Source organism: Hyaena hyaena, unplaced genomic scaffold, assembly GCF_003009895.1.
Source record: "Hyaena hyaena isolate Hyena2069 unplaced genomic scaffold, ASM300989v1 scaffold_857, whole genome shotgun sequence".
Taxonomy (NCBI): Eukaryota; Metazoa; Chordata; class Mammalia; order Carnivora; family Hyaenidae; genus Hyaena; species Hyaena hyaena.
Genome location: NW_024081490.1, coordinates 503,624 through 531,297, shown reverse-complemented (window position 1 = coordinate 531,297; position 27,674 = coordinate 503,624). Strand labels below are relative to the sequence as shown.

Below are 27,674 nucleotides of genomic sequence, written 5' to 3'. Positions count from 1 at the left end.
TTGATCAAGCTCATGATGCAGAAAATGGTAACAGTCAGAATAAAGGCTAAGTCAACACACTATTAAATGTCAGATTTCAGTCACATGGCAGAAACAGGGATGCAGGAAAAGAGCAAGAGCATGGGAGAGACCAAGTGCAACCTGGCTGCCTGGCACAGATGTGCACATTGCTGACGTACTGAATGTTGATCTGAAAACTGAACTCTATACGCAGCAAAAAATATCCTACAAAAGCAAAGGAAAAAATGCTTTTGTCAACAAATGATAGGGGAGGAAAATTCACTGCTAACAGACCCGCACAATAAGGAAGCTTAAAAGAAGCTACATGGGTAGAATTGCCCTCTCAAATAGAAATTCTGATCCACACAAAGAAATGAAAAGTAGCAAAAATGATCAAATGAGGATAAATGTAAAAGAATACATTTCAGGGGCTCCTGGGTGGCTCAGTCAGTTGAGCGGCAGACTTTGGTTCAGGTCATGATCTCGTGGTTCATGAATTCAAGCCCTGCATTGGGCTCTGTGCTGACAGCTCAGAGCCTAGAGCCTGCTTTAGATTTTGTGTCTCCCTCTCTCTCTCTGCTCTTCCCTTCTTGTGCTCACACTCGCTCTCTCTTTCTCTCTCCAAAATAAATAAACATTTAAAAAAAGAATGTATTTCTTCATTCATTTTCAATCACTTAAAAAGATCACAGTCTTATGTTAAATATTAACAATGTACTGTAGAATTTGCAACATACTCAGGAGTAAAATGTATGACAAAAGTAGACACGGGAAGAATGAATGGAACCTGGGCAAAGATCTTTTACACTATGTAAAGGAGTCATAATATTTTACTGTAGACTATTAAAAGTGAAAGCTGAATATTACAAACTCTTTAATAAACACTAATTTTTAAAAAAGCAATCACTAAAAAAAGAAAGCTGAAAGAGGTATAAATAAGTCAACTGAGAGTAAATGGAATCATTTTTGAAAAACTATATTTAAAGGAAGGCAAGAAAAGGCAAAATCTGACACACAGAAATAGCAAGAGGGTAGATTTAAAACATATATATAATTATGAAAACATAAATCACCCAAATATAACAATTAAGGGCAGTGCTTTAAGACTGAATTAAAAAAAGCAAGATTCAAATATATGCTGTCCACAGGAGATCCATCTTAAATATATAAATATTGGTAAGTTAAAAGTAAAAGAGTAGAAAAATATACCATGCAAATACTATTTAAAAATTCAAGTAACTGTATAAGCATCAGAAGATGCAAACTTCAGAAAAAGGAATTACTACCAGGGATACAAAAGATATTAAAAAAGAAATGATATAGGAATCAATTCTTAACTTTTATGTCAAGAAAACATAGAAATCATGAAGCTTATGCACCAAAACCCATAAAGCAAAAACAGATCAAACTGGAAAAATATACAGAAAAATCCATTATTATAATTGGAGTTGGCAGCATTCATCTCTAAGTAATTGACAGAGCAAGTAGACAGAAAATCAGTAAGAATATATAAAGCCTGAAAACACAATCAAGCAAATTGACCTAACTGACCTTTGTAGAATTTTCCACCTACAAAAGCAAAACATTTTCAAGCGAGCCTGGAACATTCACTGACATAACCCATATTCTGGGGAAAAAAGAAAAAAAAAAAACAAAAAAAAACCTCAGTACATCTTAAAAGAATGAAATACAAAATATATTCTCCTTTTAACAGAATTTAACTAGAAATATATATCAAAAAGATATCAGAGGGGTGCCTGGATGGTGCAGTAGGTTAAGCATATGACTCTGATTTGGGGTCATGTCATGATCTCAAGGTTTGTGAGGTTGATCCCTGCTTTGGTCTGTGCATTGACAACATGGAGCCTGCTTGGGATTCTCTCTCTACCTCACTCTCTCTGTCTGTCTCCTGTTTGCATTCACGTGCTCTCTGTCTCCCCCCTCTCAAAATAAATAAATAAACTTAGGGAAAAAATGATACTGAGAAAAGCTGCAATATTTGGAAGTTAAACAACTTCAAAATACTCATCAGTCACAAAGGAAATTTTAAAATCTTTTTAATTGAATGAAAATCAAAACAAACATCAAAACGATTGAAATGCACCTGAAATAGTACCAAAAGGGAATTATATAGCATTAAATTTACATTAGAAAAGAAGAAAGGCCTAACATCAATATCTAAGATTCCATCTAAGACACTGGAAAAAGAAAAAAACTAAACCAAATGCAATCTGAGGTAATAAAGAGCAGAAACGAATGAAATAGAAAACAGAAAAATACTAGAGAAAATAATTAAAGTTCAAAATCTCATTCTTTGAAAAGATTAGTAAACTTCCATAGAGTTAAATTAGGATCAACTTCCTAGCATGAGGAACAAGAGAGGGAAATCCCTACAGATTCTACATATATTAAAATGATATAACAAAAAAGATATAAAAAATTATGAAATTTTTGTGTCTATATGTCTGATACACAAATGTAGTGAAAAAATTATGTGAAAAATACAAACTGAAAAATCTTACTCCAAAAGAAATAAGTTACCAGAACTTCCTTATTATCTATAAGAAATTACATTTGCAGTTAACAGCCTTCTCACAAATTGTCAGGGCTAAGTTTCAGTGGTAACTGCTATCAAACAATTAAGGAAGAAATATTATCAACTCTACACACTATTTCCAGAATATTTGAAAGATCAAGTAAAACTTCCCAAGGCACTTTATGGGACCACAACTACATTAATGCAAAATGAAGAAAACATATTTACAAGGAAAAAAAATCTGAAGACAATCATGCTTCATAAAAATGGGAGAAAACATCCTTTGACAAACAGAATCCAACAATACATACATGATGTTAGGAAGGTAGGTTTAACCCAGAAATGCAAGGGTAACCCATAAAATTAATCAATGTAATTGACTTTAGCAGCAGACGGAAAGTGAAAGCCATAATATCATTTCAATAAATAGAAAAACATCATTTGAAAAAATCTGACATTTGTTCATCATTAAAAAAAAAAAAAAACCCAGCAAAGTGGAAGTAGAAGGTAATTTCCTCACCCTAATAAATAGCATCTACAAAAAACCTATAGCTAACATAATAATGAAAGAGAAAATGTTTCCTTTGCATTGGGGAAAAGCAAAGATGTCTACTCTTTCTACTTTTATTAACCACTGTCTTCAAGCTTTTATGTAGTACATGAAAGAGAGGGAAAAGGCATACAAAGCATACAAAAAAAGAAGTAAAAGTTTTTTGGTTTTTTTTTTTTAATGTTTATACAGTTTTGAGAGACAGAAAGAGACAGGGCATGAGTGAGGGAGGGGCAGAGAGAGAGGGAGACACAGCATCCGAAGCAGGCTCCAGGCTCTGAGCTAGCTGTCAGCACAGAACCCAATGCGGAGCTCGAACCCACAAGCCATGAGATCATGATCTAGAGTCGAAGTCGGGCACTTAGCTGACTGAGCCAACCAGGTGCCCCGAGAAGTAAAGGCTTCTATTGATGCTCTTCTACAAATAAAATCACATGCAGAGAAAAATGCTACTAGAGGTAGTAAGCTGAAGAAAGTTATGACACAAGATCACTACAGAAAATCCATTTCATTTTTACATATTATAATCAATAGGAAACTAACATTTAAAAGACAATACCATTTACAATAGCATGACAGAAAATGAAATTTTAAGGATTAGATCTAATCAAACATTTACAAGATTCGCACCGAGAAAACTATAGAACGCTGCAGAGAGAAATAACCAAGACCTGAATAAATGGAAGTTATACAGTGTTCATGTGACAGAAACCTAATATGTTACCATGTTATTCTACTCAAATTTATCTACAGATTGAGACAATATCTTGGTTGGCCTGTTTGTATAATTTGACAAGAGTATTCTAAACTTTATATGGAAACCCAAAATTCAAAACAAGTAGGGTTTTTTTTTAATATTTGTGTTTATTTTTGAGAGAGGGAGGGAGGGACAAGCAGGCAGAGGATCTGAAGCTGAGCTGATAGCACAGACTCTGATGCGGGGCTCAAACTCATGAACCATGAGATCATGACCTGAGCCAAAGTCAGACGCTGAACACCCCTCAAAACAAGTTTTAAAAAGAAGAACCAGAGAGGCGCCTGAGTGGCTCAGTCCATTGAGCATCTGACTCTTGATTCTGGCTCAGGTCATGATCCCAGCATCATGGGATCGACCCCTGCATTGGACTCCATGCTGAGTGTAGGGCCTACCTGAGATTTTCTCTCTCCTTCTGCTCGTTTCCCCCAGCTTACATTCTCATTCTCATTCTCCTCATTCTCATTCTCTCTCTCTCTCTCAAGAAAAAAAAAGAACAAGACTAGAGGACTCCTATTACCTGATGCACCATAATGACAATGTGTTTTCTGCACAATGATGGACATATATATGTCAATGCAATAGGATAGAAAATCCATTAGAAATAGACCCATACATATAGTCAATTGATGACTGGCAAAGGTACCTTCAAAATTCAATGGAGAACAGATAGCCTTTCAACAAATCCTGCTGACAACTGGAAATCCATATTTAAAAACAAAATAAACAAAACTCTTTGACTCTTACCTTGCAAAATATACAAAAAAAAAAATCACAATGAATGATAGACTTAAAAGTAACACCTAAAATTCTAAGAGTCCTAGAAGAAAATAAAGGAAAATATTTATGACCTTATAATATGGAAATAATTCTTCAGGCATACAAAATAAAACTGAATGATAAAAAAAATGGTAAGTTGAACTTCATCAAGATTAAAACCATCTACTATTTGAAAAATACCATTAAGGAAAAAATATTCACAAAGAGAAAAAAGAAAATATTTACAAAATTTATATTTGCCAAAGAATGTATAACCATAATATATAAAGAGCAATTATAATCAATAATAAAAGACATTTCACCAAAGAAGAGATATGTAAGGCAAAGAAGCACATGAAAAGATGTGCAGCACCCTGAGTCAGTAAGGAATCATCTACACTAAAACTATAATCAGAAACCATTGCACCCACTAGTTATTAAGCTGACAATATCATGTGTGCTATCAAAGATGTGGAAAAAGTGGAGCTCTCATACATTGCTAGTGGGAACATAAAATGATACTTTGGAAAATAGCTTGAACGTTTCTTATAAAATTAAATAGACACCTGCCATATGAATCAGCCATTCCACTCTTGGGTACTTACCTAAGGTAAATGGAAACATGTGTTCTTACAAAGACCTATTTGTGAATATTTGCAGCAGTTTTGTCAGAAAAGCCTAAAACTAGAAACAACTAATCATCCATCAACTGGAGAATGGATGGATACATATATTGTTGTCCATCCATAAAACTGAATACTACTTAGTGATAAACAAGAACAAACATACATGCAACCCCATGGTCTCAACAACCTTACTGAGAAAATGGCTACATACTATATGATTCTATTGTATGACATTCTGGAAAAGGCAATACTCTAAGGACAGAAATCAGAGGAGCAGCTGTCAGGGACTGGGAGGAGGGCATAAACACAAAGGGGTATAAGGAAACATTCGGGGTGATGGAGACTGCCATGACAGTCTCACTACTACACGTTTGTCACAACTCATCGCATTAAAAATTGAAAAACATCAATAAATCTGACTTTCACAATGAATTCTAAAATTAAAGGAACTGCTTCCTGAAAGGAATTCAAGAAATATGGATAGCTGATTGCTTCCAGTTAACTTTTTTGGTCAGCCTCAATGAATCAGATGTCATGCTGTTCTCAGGATGACCTCCACAGGTCACTGGGCAAGACAATGGTTCAAAGATCAAACAATCTCCATCAAACGTGGGACCACTGTAACAGGTAATCTGCTTTGCAAACATTCCAGTGATGTGACAGAGGCTCTGCAGGTGAGCAATAAGGTCTCACACCTCCCCAGTCTATCCTGCTGCCACCTTTTCTTTTTATTACCTCCCAGCTAACCTTTTGAATTCTTAACTCCATCTTTGGTCCTGCTTCCTAGAAACATAGGTCTGTGACAGACTTTACCTCGAATAGCCTGAAAAAGCAGGTAGTAAGGTGAGGTTTGGGAACCGTATCTCTCACCATGAGCCCTCTAGTAATGAGGTCCACGCCCCTGGAAGTATTTGCAGACAACCCCAGCACAAGGCAGTGATCCAATTGTTAAAAAGTTCATTCACACGTGGAAAACTGGGATGCTATACAATTAAACTGGAATGCCCTAGCCAATGGGCTGATTCAGGTATCTGACATGTATGGGGAATGATAAATATAAAGACAATGCAATTGCATAAATGTTGCTAAATTGCACTGATGCCCTGAAGGTTGATAATGCAAAGCTGAGGGCAATTAACCAACAACAGTAACAAAATTAAAAAGCCAGAGAATTTTTTTTGCCAGCTTACAATGAAGGCCTCCCCTCATGCAGAGGGCAGGCAGAAGATGAATCAAGCAGGGGATGTGATAGTCACAGTGGCAAAAGTCCAAAGACAGTTGGACATTTAGCAGGGGCAGGTCTGTTACACCAAAATCAAAGTTCTGATGGAGAAAACCCAGGATTCTGACAAATGGGATGTGAACAACTGAGTAGAGGTTCCTGAACATTCTGACCTCTCCAGCCCTCTTCTGAAGCTTCTGAGCCTGAAGAAGTGATCTCGACCTCTCCATTAAGAGCTATCAAACTCCCCCCACCAGCAGCAGCAAAGTAAAAGGAAAATACAGAGCTCTTTCTCCCCCAGAACAGCATGTGTCTACCTCAGGAGATGTCTCCAATTCCACTTCTGGCCACCAGGCCTATAAAAGATTAAGTCACAGTCAGGGACATGTTAGGTCTGATAAGAGAAGAAAGGGACATTACCCGAAAGGAGCTTCAAGACCTAGAGAGCACAAATGGCAGGACTGGGGGAGGAGTCTATACCAGGAAAGTCAGAAATAAGCCTGAATATATCAGCATTTGCTGACTCGCAGCACTCTCTCAGAACACAGGATATAGCATTTTGACAAGGACCCCAGAAAATGGTGCAAACTCACTGGCTCCAAGAAACTAGAAACAAGCAATGACCCACACTGACTATGGTTGAAATGCCTAAACTGCAGAGGCAGAATTCTGAGGAAAGGTTAAAGGCTCAGGAAAGTAGGCATGCTAGAATGGACGTACTATGTGAGGCCAGAAGACCCATCAAAGGATTATGGTCCATGGAAGGACCCAGAGGACACCCAGTCACCAAGGCCATCAGAAATGCACTGGTCAGAACAGAACCAAACTCACGGAGAGACGAGTGGCTCTCCTCTGCGGGCCAGGGTCAATGTTAAAGACCCCGTCATAAACACTGCCTTGTTGAAAGGAATGGGAATAAGGGGGCCTTTTACTAACAATACCCCAAGAACCCAAAATTCAACCTGTGGTGCAAACGGTTAAGGGCCACCTCTCGATCACCTGTGGAAATAAACTGACCTTCTCTGGGCACCAGGGTGACTCAGTTGGTGAAATGTCCAACTCTCCATTTTGGCTCACGTCATGATCTCATAGTTCCTGAGGTTAAGGCCTGTGTCAGGCTCTGTGCTGTCAGTGAGGAGCCTGCTTGGGATTCTCTCTCCCTCCCTCTCTGTCTCTCTGCCCCTTCCCTGCTTGTATGCATGCACGCGCACTCACTCTCTCTAAAAAGAAACATTTTTTTAAATAAAAAATAAAAAAATAAACTTGACCTTCTCACTGCAAATGGAAATTCTCCAAAACTTATGATGGGAATGCCTCATTAGTGTACCGTGGCCAGACCCTGGAGAGCAGAACATTCTGTCCTGACAAAAAGTTCACCAGCTAAACTATACCCATTCCTTCTTCACAACCGTTAAAGCCTCTGCCATGTGGCTACTATACCAGTTGCCATGAAGCGTGGTGCAGGACAGATGAGAGATGATGTTTATATGATAATAAAGCAGAGATTTTTTTTTTAATATTTTTATTTATTTCTAGGAGAGAGAGACAGCATGAGCACAGGAGGGTCAGAGAGAGAGGGAGAAACAGACTCTGAAATAAGCTCCAGGCTCTGAACTGGCAGTCAGCACAGAACCCGACATGGGGCTCGAACCCACGAGCCGCGAGATCATGACCTAAGGGAAAGTCGGACGCTCAACCGACTAAGCCACCCAGGCGCCCCAAAGCAGAGATGTTTTGAAGCAAAGATTGCGGGAACTAAGGGAGACTGCAGAACCCACCCACTACCAGACCACCCCAGAAAATGTGGAAACAAGTGGCCTCAAGCTGGCACAGCTTTGGGGGATAAAGTCTCAGCAAGGGAACAGGTATATACTACGTCAAAGAGGTAGAGAGAAAGATTCATGAAGAACGGGAGTTTGTCATAGGATTCTGTTTGTCACAGGATATGTCCATCTCCACATCCTTTGCCTGATTAATTCCTACTTATCCTTTAAGAGTGGAGTTAGCCGTCATGCCTTCAGACGAGCTTGTCTTGTTCTTCCCAACCCCCAAATCTTGACTTAGTGCCACCTCAGGGTGCCACCATAGCACCTCTGACGGAATGCATTATTTTCTGTCATAATTGTTTTTATTCACATGCCATAAAGTTCAAACTTTTCAGGTGTACAATTCAATGTCTTTAGTGCACTTTCAAAGCTGCGCAATCATCTCCAATATCTAAGTCTGGAACATATTATCACCCCAAAAAGAAAACCCATACCTATTAGCAGTCATTTCCCATCCAAACTTCCTTCCAGCCCTTGGCAACTACAAGTCCTCTTCGGTCTATGCATTTACCTATTTTGGACATTTCATATAAATGGACTACACAATATGTAGGGTTTTTTTGTCTCACTTCTTTCACTTAGCCTGATGTTTTCAAGGTTTGTCTCTGTTGTAGCATGTAACAATATATACTTATGTACATCCCTATTTTTATGGCTGAATAATATCCCATTGTATCTATATGCCAATTTTCTTTTCACCCATTCATCAGGTGATGGACATTTGGATTATTTCCACTTTATGGTGACTATGAATAATGCTGCTATGAACATTGGTGAACAAGTTTTTAAGTGGGCCTAGGTCTTCAATCCCCTTGGATAGATGCCTAGGAATGGAATTGCTGGGTCATATGGTAACTCTGTGTTTAACATTTTAAAGAGCCACCAAACTGTTTTCTATCTTATTGTCCCACCAGTGATATAATCTTCCCTCATTTATCTAGTGCTCTAATTTGCTAATGGCAGGTATTGCCCTCTGCTCTACCATACCCCCAGCATTTAACACAGTGGTGCCTAATACAGGATAGTTGTGTTATGAGTATTTGTAGAGCGAATGAATAAATTAAAAGCCCAGAATATTTTTTTTCACCTTATGCCTTCTTTTGGAGACATAATTATCAAAATACCCCTTCATCACAATGCTCCCTCCCAATATCTAACTTTCTTCTCTCTAGACTCCTTCCCCTCTGAGACTAATCAAAGTAACATACTCTTAGGTGCCAGCATTTTTTTTTCTTTTCTTTTCTTTTCCTTTTTTTTTTTAGAGAGAGAAAGCATGCAAATGGGGGAGAGGGGCAGAGAGAGAGAAAGAATCCCAAGCATGCTCCACTCTGACAGCATGATCCCATGACCCTAATATCATGACCTGAACTGAATTCAAGAGTAGGACACTCAGCCAACTGAGCCACCCAGGTACCCCACCATGGGTGCTCTATGATTACCAGAGCAAAAGATTGGGATCCACTTGGGACTCCTCACTTGTACATAGAAAAGTTAATATAATATAACCTGATAGTAGAATCAAGTGTTCCCATGTTGGCACCAATTGGCATATGGGCAGATGTTTGTGTGTTATTTTCAAAGTGATTCTCCAGCAAATCTAAGCCCAGGGCATATTTGGCTCTAGGTCGCCCTCTGCTGGCCCTGCTGTCAAGAACACTACAGCCAACCTGAGAGGGAAGGGAGCAAAGTGACTCCTACATGGGACAAGAGGCAACACATGGGGCCTGTCCCATCACTAAACCATTCAGAGAAGATCTGCAGATGAAAGGGCCTTAGGATTCGAGCAACACTGGGTGGGGATTAGCCTCCCATGGTTGGTACTAAGGAGTCTGATGACTTCCAGCTCTGGCCAGTTAAAGAGACTGCTGCATAGAGTAAATACTCACTTTGATCCTTGAACACAAAATGGACATGTACACTTACACTTTAACCATGACCAACTCCTCTTAATATGAAATAGGGCACATCTCTAATAAAATATGAATATACGTTAATTTCTTGCAAAATCTCTCAAAACCCTGTGCACTTCTGCTCCTGATAAACATTTACTAATACAGAAAGAGAAGACTCCCCTGATATTTTATATAAGACTCATCACATTGTACACATATACTTTGTTTTTATGTATATGTTATATATACATAAAGTTATATATAACTTAAAAGTTATACTTCCAACTTTTAAGGACAGAAGTCATGCGTAACTATGTTGAATACATTATCGAACTTTTGTGTAAACTACCTGTGGTAAAAGAATGCCCACCCCCAAGGATACCCCTGTCCTAATTCCTAGAAACTGTGAACATGTTACATTACATGGAAAAAGGGACTTTGCAGATGTAACAAAGGTTATAGACCGCAAAACAGGGAGATTGTCAGGATAATCCAGATAAACCCAGTGTGACCACATGAGCCCTTAGAAGGAGAGATCTTTCTCTGGTTGGAATCAGGAAAGAGGCTGCAGAAGGAGAACTTGGAGAGATTTGAAGGGTGAGAGAATCTTGACCTCCTCTTGCTAGAAGGGGACCATGAGGAAAGCATGAGGAGGAATGTGGGCAGCCTCTAGGACCCCACAGCCCAGCCCCCACAAAGACCCGCCCCCAGAATGACAGCTGACAAGGAAATGGGGGTCTCAGTTCCACAGTCACAAGGAACAGGCCAACAACTTGAATGAGTTTGGAAGAAGATTCATCCTCTGAGCCTCAGGGGAGGGCTCAGTCCAGCAAACACCAGGATTTCAACCATGTGATGTACTGAGCAGAGAACCCAGTGAGCCACTGTACTCTTGACTTCTGACATATGAATAAAAACATTTGTGTTATTTTAAGCCACAAAGCTTGTAGTAATGTATTACGACAGCATCAGATAACTAATACATTACCAAATGTCAATATATTGAATTCCAATATTCTATGGTAATGAAACACAGTAACTACTAGAACAATCAATTAAAATTGCACACTCCAGGAACCAGTTCATGTTCCACAACCAAATGTTATGTGTTATACTAAATACATGAGAAATTTCTACTCATAATTATGGGGTAATTTAAAATTATTCTTGAGAATACACCCATTTCTAAGTGATTGTCCTCTCTTTTACAACACTAGCATTCATTTTTAAAAAGTAAATAGATAATTGCTTTGTCACATCTTTTTTAATTCTTTTTTTTTTTTTTTTTTTTGAGAGAGAGAGGGAGAGAGAACTTACACGTGTGTGGACACAGAAGGGACAGAGGGAGAGGGAGAGAGAATTTTAAGCAGGCTCCACACCCGGCACAGAGCCCCATGTGGGGCTATCTCATGACTATGAGGTCATGACCATGAGATCATGACCTGAGCCAAAATCAAGAGTCAGACGCTTAACCCATTGAACCACCCAGGCACCCTGCTTTGTCACATCTTCCAAATTGGCTTATCAGTTGATACAGTTCACTTTAGGTGTACATCTCTTTTATAATATGTTTAATATTCTTAATTAGACTCCTCTTTTATGTAGCTACATATTAGTCACATTAATAAAGTTGAATGAATCAATGTTCACAAAAATGTAAGAACATAAATGATGCCAAAGATGTAGAGGTCTCAAAAGTACAAAGAATTCTAAGACAAAAGTCACTCATATTCTTTACCACATAAATACATACAGCCAGTAACACTGAATTACTATCTAACAAGACTCTTTTCATATAATGACTGTATTTTGATACTTCTGTTTCTTAAGTTAGTAGCTCAAAGCTGCACGTGGCTTCCTGCAAGCAGTTCCTTCAGTCCCGGGTCTGTCGAGCACATGCTGAGGGTGCCCCAAGTTCTACCTGCTCCAGCCCGTGTTTCTAAGTGGCAATGATACCATTGAAACTGGGCTTTCCCAGAGACTTTCCAACAGAATAGAAAACCCAGACTGGAAACACAGACACTTACTTTTTCTGAGTTCTTTCAGCCATCCTTGCAATCTCTATAGCTGCCTTCCTTGCTTCAAAATCCTCCCTTTTCACCACCTCTCCGGTCCCCCGGTAGCCTAGCTCCACCAACTGGCGAGCCAGGCCTTCATCCTAAAGAGAAAAATCAGCTGTAAGGCTTACGCGCGAATTAGACGTTTTACTTCATTCAATAGATACCGAATAATTGTTTTAAAGGAAAAATCAGACTTAATTTGAAAAATGAGACATATTAGATATGAAAACTCAGAATCCTTTCTAACAATACTTTCATAAACATCTGAATCGTCTTCCCTTTCCCACAGATGTAAGATGAAGAAAAAAAGGGGGGAAATAACATCAGTCACTAGATTTTCTCTAAGGGATTGGAGGACAAAAGTCTGTTGTGTTTTTAATCCATTTATGAGAGCAGCTGTAGATAATTAATAGAGCATCTTTAAAACAATAAAGCTGGAGACAATAGTACTCATACAAGAAAGACTTTTTTAAAAAACAATTACACCAAAAGAGAATTGTGTTGCTCCCATAAAGTTCAACATTTCAGAGACTTCCTTCCTTGAGGTCAATGAACTGATGACACAGAGCATTAAAACTTCAAATACAAAATAAAGAGCAGATGAATTTCCTATTTAGCTGGAAAGATATTGTTTCCATATAATGTTGGTACCAATATAAAGAGAAAAGTAGAAACCCAAGAAGATGGCAACAAAAAAGCTTCAAGCTGAAAAAGTTTCCCAACAACCCTTTAGGCCTTTTTTTTAGAAATGCCCCATACATTTGTCACTTGTATCGCATTTTCAAAAAAGAAGAAATATTGTTTCCCTATTATCTGAAGAGGTGTCATCTTATATTAGGTTGTTGATAAGGACTATAGTATTACATTTAAATATGTATATATTAATAATGTTCCTTATATCATCTTAAATATGACATATCTGAACTATAGTGAAAACAGCATATATTTTTTCATTATAGACACTTATTGAATACATCACTGTTGAATACAAGAACCATCTGACGGGATTAAATGAGAAAACTTAAGATGTCTGGTTCAACCCTTTGGGGCTGTTTTAAAGTTCAAACTATTGGGAAGAAAAAATTTAGACACTACCAACTTAGAAAACTTGCTACTTTCCTTTTCTAAACATTAAAAGAAAATACAGTTGGCCTTCAAACAACAAAGGTTTGCACTGTGCAGGTTCACATATACACATAATTTTTTCAATAAATATATTGGAAATTTGGAGATTTGCAACAACTTGAAAAAACTCACAAATGAATCATGTAGACTAGAAATAATGAAAAAAATAGGAAAAAGTTACATGTGTCATAAATGCATAAAATATAGACTAGTCTAGTTTATCATTTACTACCATAAGACATACACAAATCTATTGTAAAAAGCTAAAATTTATCAACACTTACAGACTGTACACTATCTTTTCATTTTTCATGTCTGGGATGAGTAATATATACATCTACAGTGTTCTGCATCCTGTAGAAAAATATAGTTGTAGGTACTGACAGACAATTCATCTTGTAAATAGCTGATGTAAACTTATGGTTTAGATAAATACAGTACTGTAAGTGTATTTTCTCTTCCTCATGATGTTCTTAACATTACCTTTTCTCTAACCTACTTTATTGTAAAAATACACAGGTAATACATATGACATACAAAATGTGTATGTTTTGTTTAAGTTCTCTGTTTAACTGTTTATGTTCTCAGTGAGGCTTCCAGTCAACAGTAGGCTATTGGTAGTTAAGTTTTGGAGGACTCAAAAGTTATATACAGATTTTTGACTGCACCGGGTTTGGTGCCTCTAACCAACTTGCTGTTCAAGGTTCAACTGTAGTGAACTCTGTGTAGGAACGGGGATACATTTGCCAAGCTAATATAGCCCAAAGCGCCAGATCTTGGGAGGGTTGTCTTTTTTCTGACTTGTTTACCCGCTTATTAGATGTGTTATTTTTAGGCTCTTTAGTGTGAACCACAAAAACTAAGCAAAGGACTCCACCTAGTGGAATTAATATTTAATAGGAAAAAAAAAACCCAATGATTTTGGAATTGATTTACAAAAGAGATGATTTGAGTGTAAGTTTGCACAAAACTATTACTGAAAGTGAGCATATGGGAAGAGCTCTCAGCTAAACTCTGCGAGACTGTGGGGTTTTTCTAGAAGAATATAAATGGCTTGTGATCAACACAGTATTTTCTATAATAAAGAACACTAAAAATTGCTGTATTAATCTCATATATGGAGTGAGTTGTGCATTTCTGTGTGCCTTATCTGGCCACACAAAATCATCTGGATAGTTCTACACTCATCTACACTAATGTATATTGTAACAAGTAACAAGATCTACTGAGAAAACAAGGAGAAAGCTGAAGTTGGTTGCCTCACCAACCACTACCACTAGTAGAATCGTAAGTCATCTGTCCTTTTTTTTTTAATGTTTGTTTATTTTTGAGAAAGGAGAGGAGCAGAGAGAAGGAAGCACAGAATCTGAAGCAGGTTCCATACTCTGAGCTGTCAGCACAGAGCTCTACGCAGGACTCAAACCCACAAACCGTGAGATCATGACCTGAGCCAAAGTCTGATGCTTAACCACTCAACAAACTGAGCCACCAGATGTCCCCATCTGTCCACTTTAAATGGTTAATTATCTTTAAAGAAATTATCTTTAAAGAAACAAAGACACTTTTTTACTTATTCACACGTTAAGCATTTCTGGTGCTTTTGATTCCTTTGTGTAGATCCAAGTTTCTGACTGATATGATTTTCCTTCTACCTAAAAACCTAACATTTTTTGTAGTGTGGGCCTGCTAACAAATTATCTTGGCTTTTGTTTGACTGAAAAAAATATATTTCACCTTCATTTTTGAAAGACATTTTTGCTGGATTAGTGTTTCAGGTTGACTTTTGACTTTTCAACACTTTAAAGATGTCATCCCATTGCCCAAAGCCTTCTATTACCTCTGAGAGGGGTCTTATTTTATATACTGTATCCCTTCATTTAGATTCCTTTAAGATTTTCTCTTTATCACTGGTTTTCAACAGTTAAGATGGTCCTTGGATTGGTTTCTCTGTGTTTATTCCACTTGGAATGCATTATCTTCCTTGGCTTTATGGATTCATAGTTTTCACAAAATTTGGAAACTTTTTAGCCATTATTTTTTCCAAATATATTTTATTCCCTACTTTCCTCTGATTCCTCTGGGATTCCACTTACATTTGATTAAGAGTACTCGCAACCATTTTTATGATGTTTCTATTCCAGTGCTAAACTTTGAAATGTTTAACCACTGAATATGAAGTTTACAAGTGTTTGCTATATACTCTTCATCAAGTTATGGTATGAGGGAATTTAGAATTTTCTCCTATGCATTTTATACATGTATAGAAGTTATATTCTTTTTAAATTTAATGTCCTGAGTTCATCCTTGCACTCCTATGATAAATCACACAGCTCTCACTATGATCTATTATTTCTCCTTGTGACAGGTTAAAATGGCAGATGTAGTGAATTTGTATTCTGTCAACTTGGCTAAGCAGAAACTCAGTTTCCCATAATTCTCCTTCCTTTGGTATTTACAGGTTAGGTTGGGCCATAAGAGACATCTGCAATAGACCTGGAAGGCACAAGAAGCTACCGAGTTGTTCCAATTCCTGGAAGATCTTCTTCAGCTCCTCCAACGCCTGGGCTATGTTTAGCTCTGTAACTGAAGATGCCAGCCTCTCCCGTAGGTCACCCCAACACCAAAGTTGAAGGCTTGGAAGAAGTGAAGGCCTGCTACAAGTTCCAGCTCATCCTTGAGAATTCTAGTTCATCCTTCATGTCTCTCAGCTGGCTCGTTTCCCCCATTTCTCCTGTGCCTTTCCTTCCAGGCTGTGTGTCCTAGTGATTTCATGCTTCAGCATCAGATACCAATGAAGCAGCCCTTCACCCACTGTTTACACAGTTCTCTTACCTGTGTAAGGTCAAATCTCTGCACAGAATTATACACATGTAACACACATGCGTATACATGTATGTGTTGGGTAAGTGTGTGTGCACATGTGTCTGTGTGTGTGTTCTGCTTCTCTGCCTGAACCCTGAATGACTCACAATTAGCTACTGGCAATGATTCCAGAGGAATAAAAATGTAAGGATGGGCTTTCTGCTTGGTTCTGGGTTGCCCGGCACTGGATCTCCAATCTTATTAAAGGCCCCGTTCACAGTGTTAAGGAGTTCACTGTAGTCCCAGGAGTGTAGAGGCAAAAAGATACCTGCGTTGAGTAACCAAGTGGTGGCTGCCATTCGGTTGCCGGAGGACATTTTACCGGCAATAAGAAATATTGGCAAGTTAGTTACTGAGGACTACTCCCATCATGAAAGGGGGAAATATTTGATATAGTTTCCTGATTTAAAAAAAAAATTTTCCATAAATGACAGTATGCTATATATGTGCAAATTTTCCTATAATTATTGTATCTAGTGTCTATATAACAATTGCCTCTGTTAAACTTGCTCATTGTTCTATCGGATTCTATCTGTTTTTCGTTGATTCACAGGGTCTGACTCAACAGCAAATCCTTGTTGATTATACATTTTGCAAATATTCATTCTCAAGTCATTGCTTGTCTTTTGATTTATTTATAATATATTTTGTCATGGAGTTTTAAATTTTGAGCAAGGAAATTATATAACAAACCTTAATAAAATACATGGAAAATAATTCCATCAGTGTATTTTCTAGGGGAAAAAAGGGCTTGAAAATGAACAGCTAACCATTTGAAGAAAGTAGAGAAAGAATAGCAAAGACACCTAAATAATATAGAACTAGAGAATTAATGAAAACAACAGGAAAAATAAATAAGACAGAAATTAAAATATATCAATCCAGGAAGCTTTGATTGCTTAATAAAAGTCAAGAGCCTATCCTTTTAAAAGACTAATAAAATAGATAACATTTGCCAAGATTGATGGTAGAAATAAAGCATATGCAAACAATTTTAGAAATCAGAAAAGAGCCATAATACAGACAAAAGAGAACTATATACAAATTTATAGTAATAAATTTGAAAAATTATTTGAAAATATATGAAGCATTTGCTCAAATTACAAATTCAGAAAAGATCAGCAGGTGGTTTTAGAAGTCCCTCATTCCCCCCCCCCAAAAAAAAAGTCTTTCCTTTGCACTTGCATTTGAATGCTAAATTACTTAGTTTATTTAGTCAGTGCAGGCAGGAAACAGATGACACATTTAAATAGAGTAATTGAAGGAAACTGAGTGGCCGCTGAGTTAATTAACAAAGGTATAGGCAGGGTTAAGAGAAATCCTAGAGAGATAATGACAGACCCTGCAGCTAGCAACCACAATAAGCTATTAACAAACAGCCACTAACTAACTAGTCCAAATGTGGTAAGAGGAGGGAACAGTTAATAGAGCCCAGGGAAACAGACACTAAATTGTGGCTTTTTGGAAAAAAATACCAACTACTAACCTAGAGCACAGTATAGGAGTCTGGGGTGGGGGGTGGGAATGCCTAACCTCTCTCTTCTCCTGGCTTCTAATTTCTTGCTGGTGCCTCTTACTGGTTAAACCCAACTGGCCAAAGGGAAAGGCGGCCCAGTTGAAGAAGTCACAGAAGTCAGTCTCTTTGGGGCACAGTTGGGGGTAGGACAGCTTGTGGATCTCAAGGGCCAAACAGAAAATATCTAACACAGCCAGGGAAAGAATTCTAGGTTCAAAAAAAAATCTTCTAGAAGTTTATTACTCCCTTTTCCTTTTAGGAATCGCTACTGGGAATGCAACGTCTAACATCAAGCTGATATATAGGTGAGTTGGAGTCACTCTGAATTATTTTTTCAATTTGTATGAAATATACAAAATATAAAATTGACCATTCCAAGTATGTAGCCCAGTGGTATTAAGTACATTCGTACCATTGTGTCACCATCACCCCCATCCATCACCAGAACACTTTCATCTTACATACCCGAAACTGTGTACCAGTGAAACAGTAACTCTCCTTCTCCCCTTCCTCCAGACCCTGGCCATGACCTTTTTACTTTCTGTCTCTGTGAATCTGACTACAGTATTGCTGACTACAGCAATGACACAGTATTTGTCTTCTTGTGGCTAGATTACTGCACTCAGGATACTGTCCTCAAGGTTCAATTCTGTTGCAGCACGCGTCAGAACTTCCTTCCTTTTAAAGGTTGAATAGTATTTCATTGTAGATGTACCACACTTTGTTCATTGATCCATCAATACTTAGGCTGTTTCCACTTTGTGGTTACTGTGAATAATGTTGCCATAGACATAGGTATACAAATATCGGTTCCAGTCCCTGCTTTCAGTTCTTTTGGCTGTATACTCACAAGTGAAATCGCTAGATCATACAGTAATTCTAAATTTAATATTTTGAGGAGCTGCCATACACTCTCTACCGTAAGTGCACCATTTTACACTGCCACCAGTGGTTCAGTGTTCCAGTTTCTCCATATCCTTGCTAACACTTGGTATTTTCTGGGTTTTTGCATTTTTAAGTTTTATTTATTTATTTTGAGAGAGATTTATTTATTTATTTTGAGAGAGAGAGAGAGAGAGAGAGAGAGAGCGAGCATGAGCAGAGGGAGGAGCAGAGAGAAAGGGAGAGAAAATCCTAAGCAAGCTCTGCACTGTCAGTGTGGAGACTGATGCTGGGCTCAAACTCACAAACTGTGAGATCATGACCTGAGCGGAAATCAGGAGTCAGACACTTAACCGATTGAGCCACCCAGATGCCCCATTTTCTGGGTTTTTTAATGGCTATCCTAACAGAGGTGAAATGGTATATCAATATGGGGTAGGTTTTTGAGTATAGTTGAGTATAGTTGATGCATACGTTACATTAGTTTCAGGTGTACAAGTTAGTGATTTGACAAGTTTATACATTATGCTATGTTCACAAGTGTGTCCCATTATACCACTGTTACAATATCATTGATTGTATTCCTTATGCTGTGCCTTGTATTCTCATGACTTATTCATTCCATAACTGGAAGCCTGTATCTCCCACTCCCCTTCACCCATTCTACCCAACCCCCCAACCCCATCCCTCTGGCAACCATCCATTTGTTCTCTGAATTTATCACTCTGGTTCTGCTTTTTGTTCACTTTTCTTAAAAATTCTACTTATGAGTGGAATCATATGTTATTTGTCTTTCTCAGTCTGACTTATTTCACTCATCCTCTAGGTCCATCCATGTTGTCACAAATGGCACAATCTCATCCTTTCTCATGGTTGTGTAATATTTGCGTGTGTGTGTGTACCACATTTTCTAGGTATTAACCCTTATTAGATATATAATCTGCAAATATTTCCTCCCATTCTGTGGGTTGCCTTTTCACTCTATTGATGGTGTACGTTGGTGCACAAAAGTTTTTAATTTTGATGTCATCCAATCCAATTTGAATTATTTTTGAATTACCATTTATTCTCATTTATAAAATTCTACCACTATCTACCTAAGTATGAATCTTTTTCCTTTATCCAACTAAACAGCTAATGGACACTTACAATTTTGTGCTTATCTGCAACACAGAAAAATTTTTTCATTATTCAACTGATTACTTTATCCCCTTCATTTGCTATATAATTTCTTTCTGGTTAGTTTATTAGGTAGATATTGAGCATCACGAAATTATTCTTTCATATTTTCTTTCATAGAATTCTTTATTTTCTTATCTTTTTTTTTTACTATATTCTGGATAATTATGTCACTTTTAACTTTCAAATGATTAATTTATCCTTTAAAAAGTGTTTATTCTAATAGTTAGCCCTTTCAAAAATGCTTTCAATTATATTTTTAACTTCTCTTTCTTGCTCTCTGACTGCTCCCTTTTCATAGCAGTCTATTATTTTGCTTATAGACTTAACAGATACTAAAATGTCTCCGGGATACAAAATTAGAATTTATTTAAAGTTCTCTCTGGGTTTTAAATATTTTGTTTGACATTAGTTATCCTCCTTATTCATCTTGGGCTAGCTCTTTCATGCTATTATGTTTCCTCAAACATCTGGAGACCCGTATGAACAGAGGACTGGATTAACTGATACTGACACGAGTATGGATTCCCTCTAGTTGTACAGGCTTAGTTCCCTAATTGGACTCTCCTCTAAATAGGTGAGCTGTGGAAGTTATATGTAAAAGAGACTCCACTTGAAGATATGGGGGCATGAAGAAGGAAGGTTGGGATATAGCCCACCCTCTCCAACCTAACTGCCAAAATATGAAGGGCTTGGCAAGGGGCACCTGGGTGGCTCAGTCAATTAAGCATCCGACTCTTGGTTTCGGCTCATGATCTCACAGTTTGCAAGACTGGTTTGCAAGATTGAACACTGCTCTGGGCTCTGCACTGACAGTGAGAAGCCTGCTTGAGATTCTCTCTCTGTCTGTCTGTCTCTCTCTCTCTCTGCCCCTCTCTCTCTCAAAATAAATTAATGAAGAACAGGAAGAAGAAGGAGAAGAAGGGCTTGTTAGTAGTAAGTGTAACTTTTTACAGATTTTATTTTTCCCTTCAGCATCTAATCTGGGCTTCTAGCATTATTTGGTTATTCCAAGTTCAGTTCTGATTATCTCTCTGGGCCCTTTACTCCCACCAGGCCTCCTTGCTAGGCACGTATTTCACTTTCTTTAGAGAACAGTTCTCTCATTTATTCTTGGGTTAAATACTGCAGGTGTATATGCTACGTATAGCGTGTACCTCTAGCTTAGCTATGTAGAATTAGCCTTCATACCTAGCACATGAACGTACTTTGAAAAAAAGCACTTTTCAAACCTCGCAATCGACATTTAAGTAAACATGTAAGCAAAATCTTGCCAACATGATCTTTGGAGTCCAAAAGTATCAATCCACTAAAATACAGAGTTATATTGTTGCAGATACAGAGTCTGTCTACAGGAGCCAAACCCTTCAAAGATTCGGCTGTGATCTGGCACCACCCAGTGGCGCTTGTTTTGTCTGGCCTATTAGGAGGGAGGCGTTCTGGGGCTTTCTTGGATCCAGGACAGCGGAATCTCCCGGGCAGTGCATCCCAGGGCTGTAGGGGTCCACCGCTCACCTCCTGCCTTTCAGGACCTGCAGCTACTTATTTTCCAGCCCATCCTGGTTTGCCTCCCACAGGGCAAGAACTGTGTTCCACCGTCCCCACCCTATCATCTCTCCCATAAACACACACCTTTAAAGAAGAGCGTGGAAGACAGTGGCCAATCCCCTTACGTCTAATTTTGCAGTATAGCAGGATTTATTTACTATCAATATTAGTTGTGACTCGCAGCTCGATAAACATAAATCGGGAATATGCCTGCATATTCCTGTACTGCCTACCCATAATTAAGGGTACGAGTGTGGCTTGGAGGTTTATGGACCCAGAGGCCCAATACAACACCAGATATACCAGGCTGGTGTCGCCATTTGCCCTGGAAGAATACTGTCCTCAGTTCTTTAACGCAAAGTGGCAAAGCAAAGACAAACAGCGCGCCAGACCTGAAGCACAGCCCACCGCAAGGTCTCCGCAGCTTTCCGGATCCCGCCACCTCCTCGCAGGCAATGACTTTGGGAAAATGGGCCGGGAGGCAGCAGGTGAGAAGGAGAGATAGATATTGAGGACTTTCCACGCCGGCCGCCACTAGGCGGGACCCGAATTCCCGCGGGACTGAGGCCGTGCGGGGCGGGTTCAGGACGCGGCCGTAGAGCTCCGCGCCGCTCTGGCGCCGCCGTCGGGAAACTGCGGAGCCTGACGCTGCCGGAGTTCACCGCCAGGGGGCGACCACTCCATGCCTGGGGGCTCGAAGGAGTGTGAGGAAGGCGGGGTCCTCTCTGCGGTGCGGCAGCTCTTACCTCCAAGTAGTACAGGTCCACCGTAGTGATCTGCGAGTCGAGGAAATCTTCATAGGTGTTGAACTGAGTGACTATGTTGTCCACGGCCGTCAGCCCGTCTTCCTGATCCATCCTGTTGCTTTGGCCGAAGCGTCCCTAGCGACCGAGGCGCGAGAGCCAGGTCAGGAAGTTCCACCCCCTTCGTTTTTTCCAATCAGTTGGGAACCGGTGCGGAGCCTCGGACGTTAATCCCGCCCCCGTGTTTGTTACTGAGTTTCGTGTTTCCCAGTAACTCCTAGTAACGCGGTCTCAAATTACCCGCTTCAGAGGCTCGCCGGACACCAGTCAGCTGATTCAAACCTCGGTGAAACCTGGAGCCACGTAAGAGATGTAAATTGCAATCCAAAATTAAATATTATGAGACTGTCACGATGTGTAGACACAATATCCTAGATCAGCCCTCTTCATCTCATTCTAACACAATTTTATATGGGACAAAAATAAGGAGGTTAGCACTCCAGTAACTGAAGTTCGATTTTTGCAAGAAGTGTATCTCAAAACAAGTCGGTGGAAGCGGTCTTGTGTCCAAAAACAATAATATTTAATGATTTCTTAAATTATTTTTAAAAAGAAAACTTAAGGGCAAATTTTTGCTAATGTTTGGATATGAGGAAGAATTTATGAATTTCTCAAATGAAAGAAATTCCATGAAAGTATCTTTGAAAAGGTCTTTGGGCCCCAATTGCTTGTTTCTTAAACTTTTTTTTTAACTTTCAATAAGCACACAATGAAAGACCTTGCCTTTATTGAAGCTGTCTTTTTTAAAGGGTAAAATATCTATAGAAAATTAGAAAGTAAAGGCCTACAAGGCCTAAAGGCTGTTCCTTTAGAACAAAGTGTTGCATTTTTTAAATGGTTTTAAAGTAATCTAACGTGGCAGACTTTTCGGAATTCACACACAGTACAATTCTGAGCCTGTTGAAGTTGTTCTTTAAGTACTTAAAGAATTGATTCTGAAGATTTTCAGGTGTGCTACACAAGTTTCTTTTAATGAAAATATCTGGTAAGATACTTGACAGCTTTCCCAATTTAAAAAGGTCATCTCAAAAATTAGGGTGTTACGAATGTATAAATTTTAAGTGATATGGGCACAATAATCTCTAAGATATCACCAACTTATTTTTTTTAAGTTTATTTATTTATTTTAGAGAGGGAGAGACCAGCGAGGGTGTGTGCAGATGAGGGGCAGAGAGAGTGCAAGGAAGAGAATACCAAGCAGGCTCTATGCTCAGCACAGAGCCCAACAAGGCTCAGTCTCACTAACGGTGAGATCATGCCCTGATCTGAAATCAAGAGTCAGACGCTTAACGGACAAAGCCACCCACACACCCGGAATCACTAACTTGTTTTTAATTAATGAATATATCTTGAAATATTTTAAAAGGCATTTTGGACATTTTTTTAATGCAATTTAATCATTGAATTCAGGAGACCAGAAAAGATAGAGAAACCCTGAGCACTCAAAAAATACAACAGAAAAAGAGGGATGCCTGGCTGACATAGTAGAACATGCAACTCTTGATTTCAGCGTCATGAGTTGAAGCCCCATGTGGGGCATGGAGCCCGTTTTTTAAAAGGGAGAGAAAAGCACAAGAACAACAATATTTATTGAATTTATTGACCCTGCATGTCAAGCACTGTGGTAAGTGCCAACAATGAGTTACATCCTTAACTAGTATTTGTGCTATAATTAACAACCACCAACAACTTAACATCATCTAATATCTAAAAAGATATGAAAATTCAAATATCCCAAGAATGAAATCATTCTTGTGACTTACGACATTCTAATAAGGGTCATAATTTTCAATATTCTTCTATTATCTGGAGAGTTCTATAAGTCACTCTTGAAAGAAGCATATTCTGGGTGAATTGAGCACAAGCAAAGGCTTGGAAAAGTTTCAGCCACTTACTGTATACAGAAAATACAGGTATTTGCTTTAGTGTAATATTTATTAAGACTTTACCGTGTGCCAGTTTTAAATACTTTCAATACATCAACTTGTTTAATCATGACGACAAATCCACTAGGAAAATAGTATTAGCATTATTCTCAACATAGAGTGAATCTAAATGGATTGGTTCGAAATCTTAAAGCGAAAAGTAGCAGGGTGCCTGGGTGGCTCAGTCAGTTAAGCCTCTGATTTCAGCTCAGGGCATGATCTCATGGTGAGTTTGAGCCCCGCATTGGGTTCTGTGGTTGGTGAGTTCAAGCCCCGCATTCTGTGCTGACAGCTCTGAGCATAGAGCCCTCTTCTGATGCGTTCTCTCTCTCTCTCTCTCTCTCTCTCTCTCAATCTCTCTCTCTCTGCCTCTCCCCCTGTGTTCTCTCTCCCTCTTAAAAATAAACATTAAAAAAATTTTAAGATAAAAATAGTAACACAACTTATTCCTGATTTCCCACAAAAGAAAGCGGAGGCAAATAGAGGTTTGAAGAGCCATATGGAATTCATTACAAAAGTTGGTTTCTTTGTTGTTTATTAGAAAAAAAATATATATCAAATTGTGAAAGACAACATGAACTTAGCACAAATAACAGGAGCAAAAGGGATGGCATTCTAAGATGTGGAGGAAAGAAAAATCGGGTTCTGTGTACGGGAAAGCTGCACGTTGTTTTGATGTTATGAGGGGGGCCATGAGAAGTGGAGGAAAGGGAGCTTCCTGGAGGAAGAAACTTGGTCGAAAGGCTTTGAGTGCTAGGTTGAACAGCTTGCAGAAGATAGTAATCACGTCCTTGAATAAGCCTAGGATACAATAACAATGGCTTTGAGTGATGATCATGCACTACTAAAAATATCATATCTTACAGCCAAAGCCTCTGGGTGCCTATATTTATATTTATTGTATTTGTTTAAGGCCCTCCTCCATCAAGATTTCATCACTCTCAAGAAGCAGTAAAGCATCTATAAAATCTCAGGTTCATTAAACTATAGCAGTTTAATTATAAAGACCTATATATTAGTAAAATGTGAGGTCTTTGTTTGAATATTATACTATTCTGACCCATTGTGACCATGCATTTTCAGTGGAAACCTCATTAAACTTACTATTTGGTAAACAAGTCTTTGATGAGGTCATCTCTAAAGCACCCAAATTTAAACAATTATGCAAATACTTTCAGTCAAGGAATCTAGCTGTGTCTTCTAACTCAAAACATTTAGGGTGATTTTCAACAATTAGGTTTCTCTATGAATATTTAAAGAGAAAAAGAAAATTTATAAGTTTAGCCTTGTTCCTCCAGAAAAGCCTGAATTATTGTAGGCTTAATTCAATTGTCTTTGGCTTAACTTTCAATTGAAGTTCAAAACTACTTTTTGACTATTGCCTGAGAAAATGACAGCAACAGAGAAAGTAATGAGCTTCAGCAAGCCCTATTTCCAACTGCAAAGTCTTTGTTATGATGGAGAAACATTTTATTTTGGAAAACACGCATTCCTACTTAAAGTCTGGGATTGTTAAAGAATGAAACCTGGAATTTAGCACCAAATCCCAGAAATTTCATTCCTTGCCAAAGGACCAGCAAGGATTATGTATATTCACAGCAAAATTCCAAAATGTAAATGAGAAGAACTATGTGTTATGTGAGAATAACAGAATATATGCCATATTTAGGTTAGTGCTGAGTAGGGAAAGAAAACAGCACAAGGGAAAAACAAAGGTCATAGCAATGTAGGCAAAATCTAAGCATAAGTGCCTCTTTAAAATAAACAGGCATTACTACTACTGTACTTACCTGATGGAACTAGGTAAAAGAACTTCAGGGGCACCTGGGTGGCTCAGCCTGTTAAGCACCCGACTTCAGCTCAGGTCATGATCTCACAGTTCAGGAGTTCAAGCCCCACATCAGGCTGTCAGCACAGAGCCTGCTTGGGATTCTGTTTCCCTCTCTCTGTTCTCTCTCTCTCTCTCTCTCTCAAAAACAAACGTTAAAATAAATAAATGAAAAGTTAAAATTTTTCAAATTAAACTCTGTACTTTTCTATGTTCAGATGTTCAGCAATATACTATGCTGGGAACATGAATAGGAAGCATACTTTTGGTAGGTTGACAAGATCAGAAGGGGAATGCCTTGCTTATTATGTCTTTGAGATGCTAAACACTCTGCGTAAGAACTTGAGGCTCTATTAAAATGGACTTAACACATTATCATCACTTAAGAAAGAAAAACATACGCTCACTCTAATAAGATAAGAAATTTGTGTCTTTTGTTGCCCAATTGCTTATTAAGTTTCTGTGGATTGCAAATGAGGACTATTGCTTAATCATCAGCCAAGGAGGGCTCTTTTGTGCTTTGTAATAATGATGACATTGAATTTATTTAAGATATTTCTTGTAATGAGATCACTGGACTTGCACACTGTCTCGGTTACTCTAAAGTGCTAGAGTTCTGATTCCACAGCTTCTCCGTCTGGAGTCACCATGTTTTCCTGTGCCATAAGTCCCAAATTTTCTCCTCTCGGGACTGCATCTAACAAGTGTGTAAGGAAGAATCCAGAAGAGAGAAAGACAAGTCCCAGGAGCGGGGCTGATGAGTCCCAGCAGCTGATAAAAGCTGAAAATTACTACTGCGCCATGGGATAGATGAGAGATATCATAGCTACACCCATCTCTTTGGAACAGTGGGAAACCTGGCCTCACAATGGCTCTTATAAGGTTTTCCTAACAATTTCACTGAAAATTCCCTCAACTTATTTGTCTACTTGGGAATCAGGCTCTACTCTATAACACAACTTCCTTCAAGTGGCCAAACACTCTCAGAAAACATCACACGGAAATATCGAGGGCCACCACTACCAATGGAAAGCTGCCAATTTCAAGTGGATACTCAGCACAAGCCACCACGATCTTAACTGTCCTGTCCCTTCTATTCACTCTTACTTTGTACAATGGCTTTCCCTATTTTCTCTTCTCTCTTTAATCTTCTATCCCCTTGTATCAGAGTAGATATTCTTGACTCCTACTCCACAAAGGAAGTAAAGTAAAAGTCATCAGATTAGGTATCCTTTATTCAGGTACACAAGCTTACTCACACATCAGTTCTTCTTCCCTTTTGTTACATCCTCTGAGGCCTCTCCTTCTGCCTTCCCAGGATTTCTTATTTTGATTATCCCTTCTATCGTTACTTTATCTCTCTCCTCCTTTCTTTCACTTCTCTCAAAATCTCTCCCCTCCCCAACCTCTATTTCATTTTAAAACCAACCAAAGGCACTGAAAAACAAGCCTCTCAACTCCGTAGCCTACTTCAGCTATGGGCTCTCCCACCTTTCATAGCAAAGCTTCTTGAAAGAGTTAGCTTTGATCACTCTCTCCATTTTCTTACCTTCCACTTTCTGCCCAACACATTTCATCTAGTTTCACACATAGTTCCACTGAAATTTTTTACCAAAGTCAGTCATGACCTCCTTGCCATTGAGGGTCAATAGACATTTCTTTTTCTGTCTTCATACTACTTTGATTTTCAGGCGCATTGGGTCCTGTGACCGCTCCTTTTTCTTTGAAACTGTCTCTTAGCTTCCCTTGTACTACTTAGCCTTGAGATTAGTTGGTTGGTT

The 27,674-nt window shown here is 38.6% G+C and overlaps 1 protein-coding gene across 1 annotated transcript in view; it reads right to left on the bottom strand.

The window, feature by feature from the left end:
- Window positions 1-22,220, bottom strand: part of CFAP299 (cilia and flagella associated protein 299) — a 262,943-nt gene extending 240,723 nt beyond the window's left edge. The window contains exons 1-2 of the mRNA XM_039220018.1: window positions 22,084-22,220; window positions 12,193-12,323 (exon numbers count right to left, since the gene is read on the bottom strand). Of these exons, the coding sequence (XP_039075949.1) occupies window positions 12,193-12,323; window positions 22,084-22,194 (242 nt within the window). The 5' untranslated portion in view covers window positions 22,195-22,220. The remainder of the gene's footprint in view (window positions 1-12,192; window positions 12,324-22,083) is intronic.
- Between the last annotated feature and the right edge of the window lie 5,454 nt (window positions 22,221-27,674).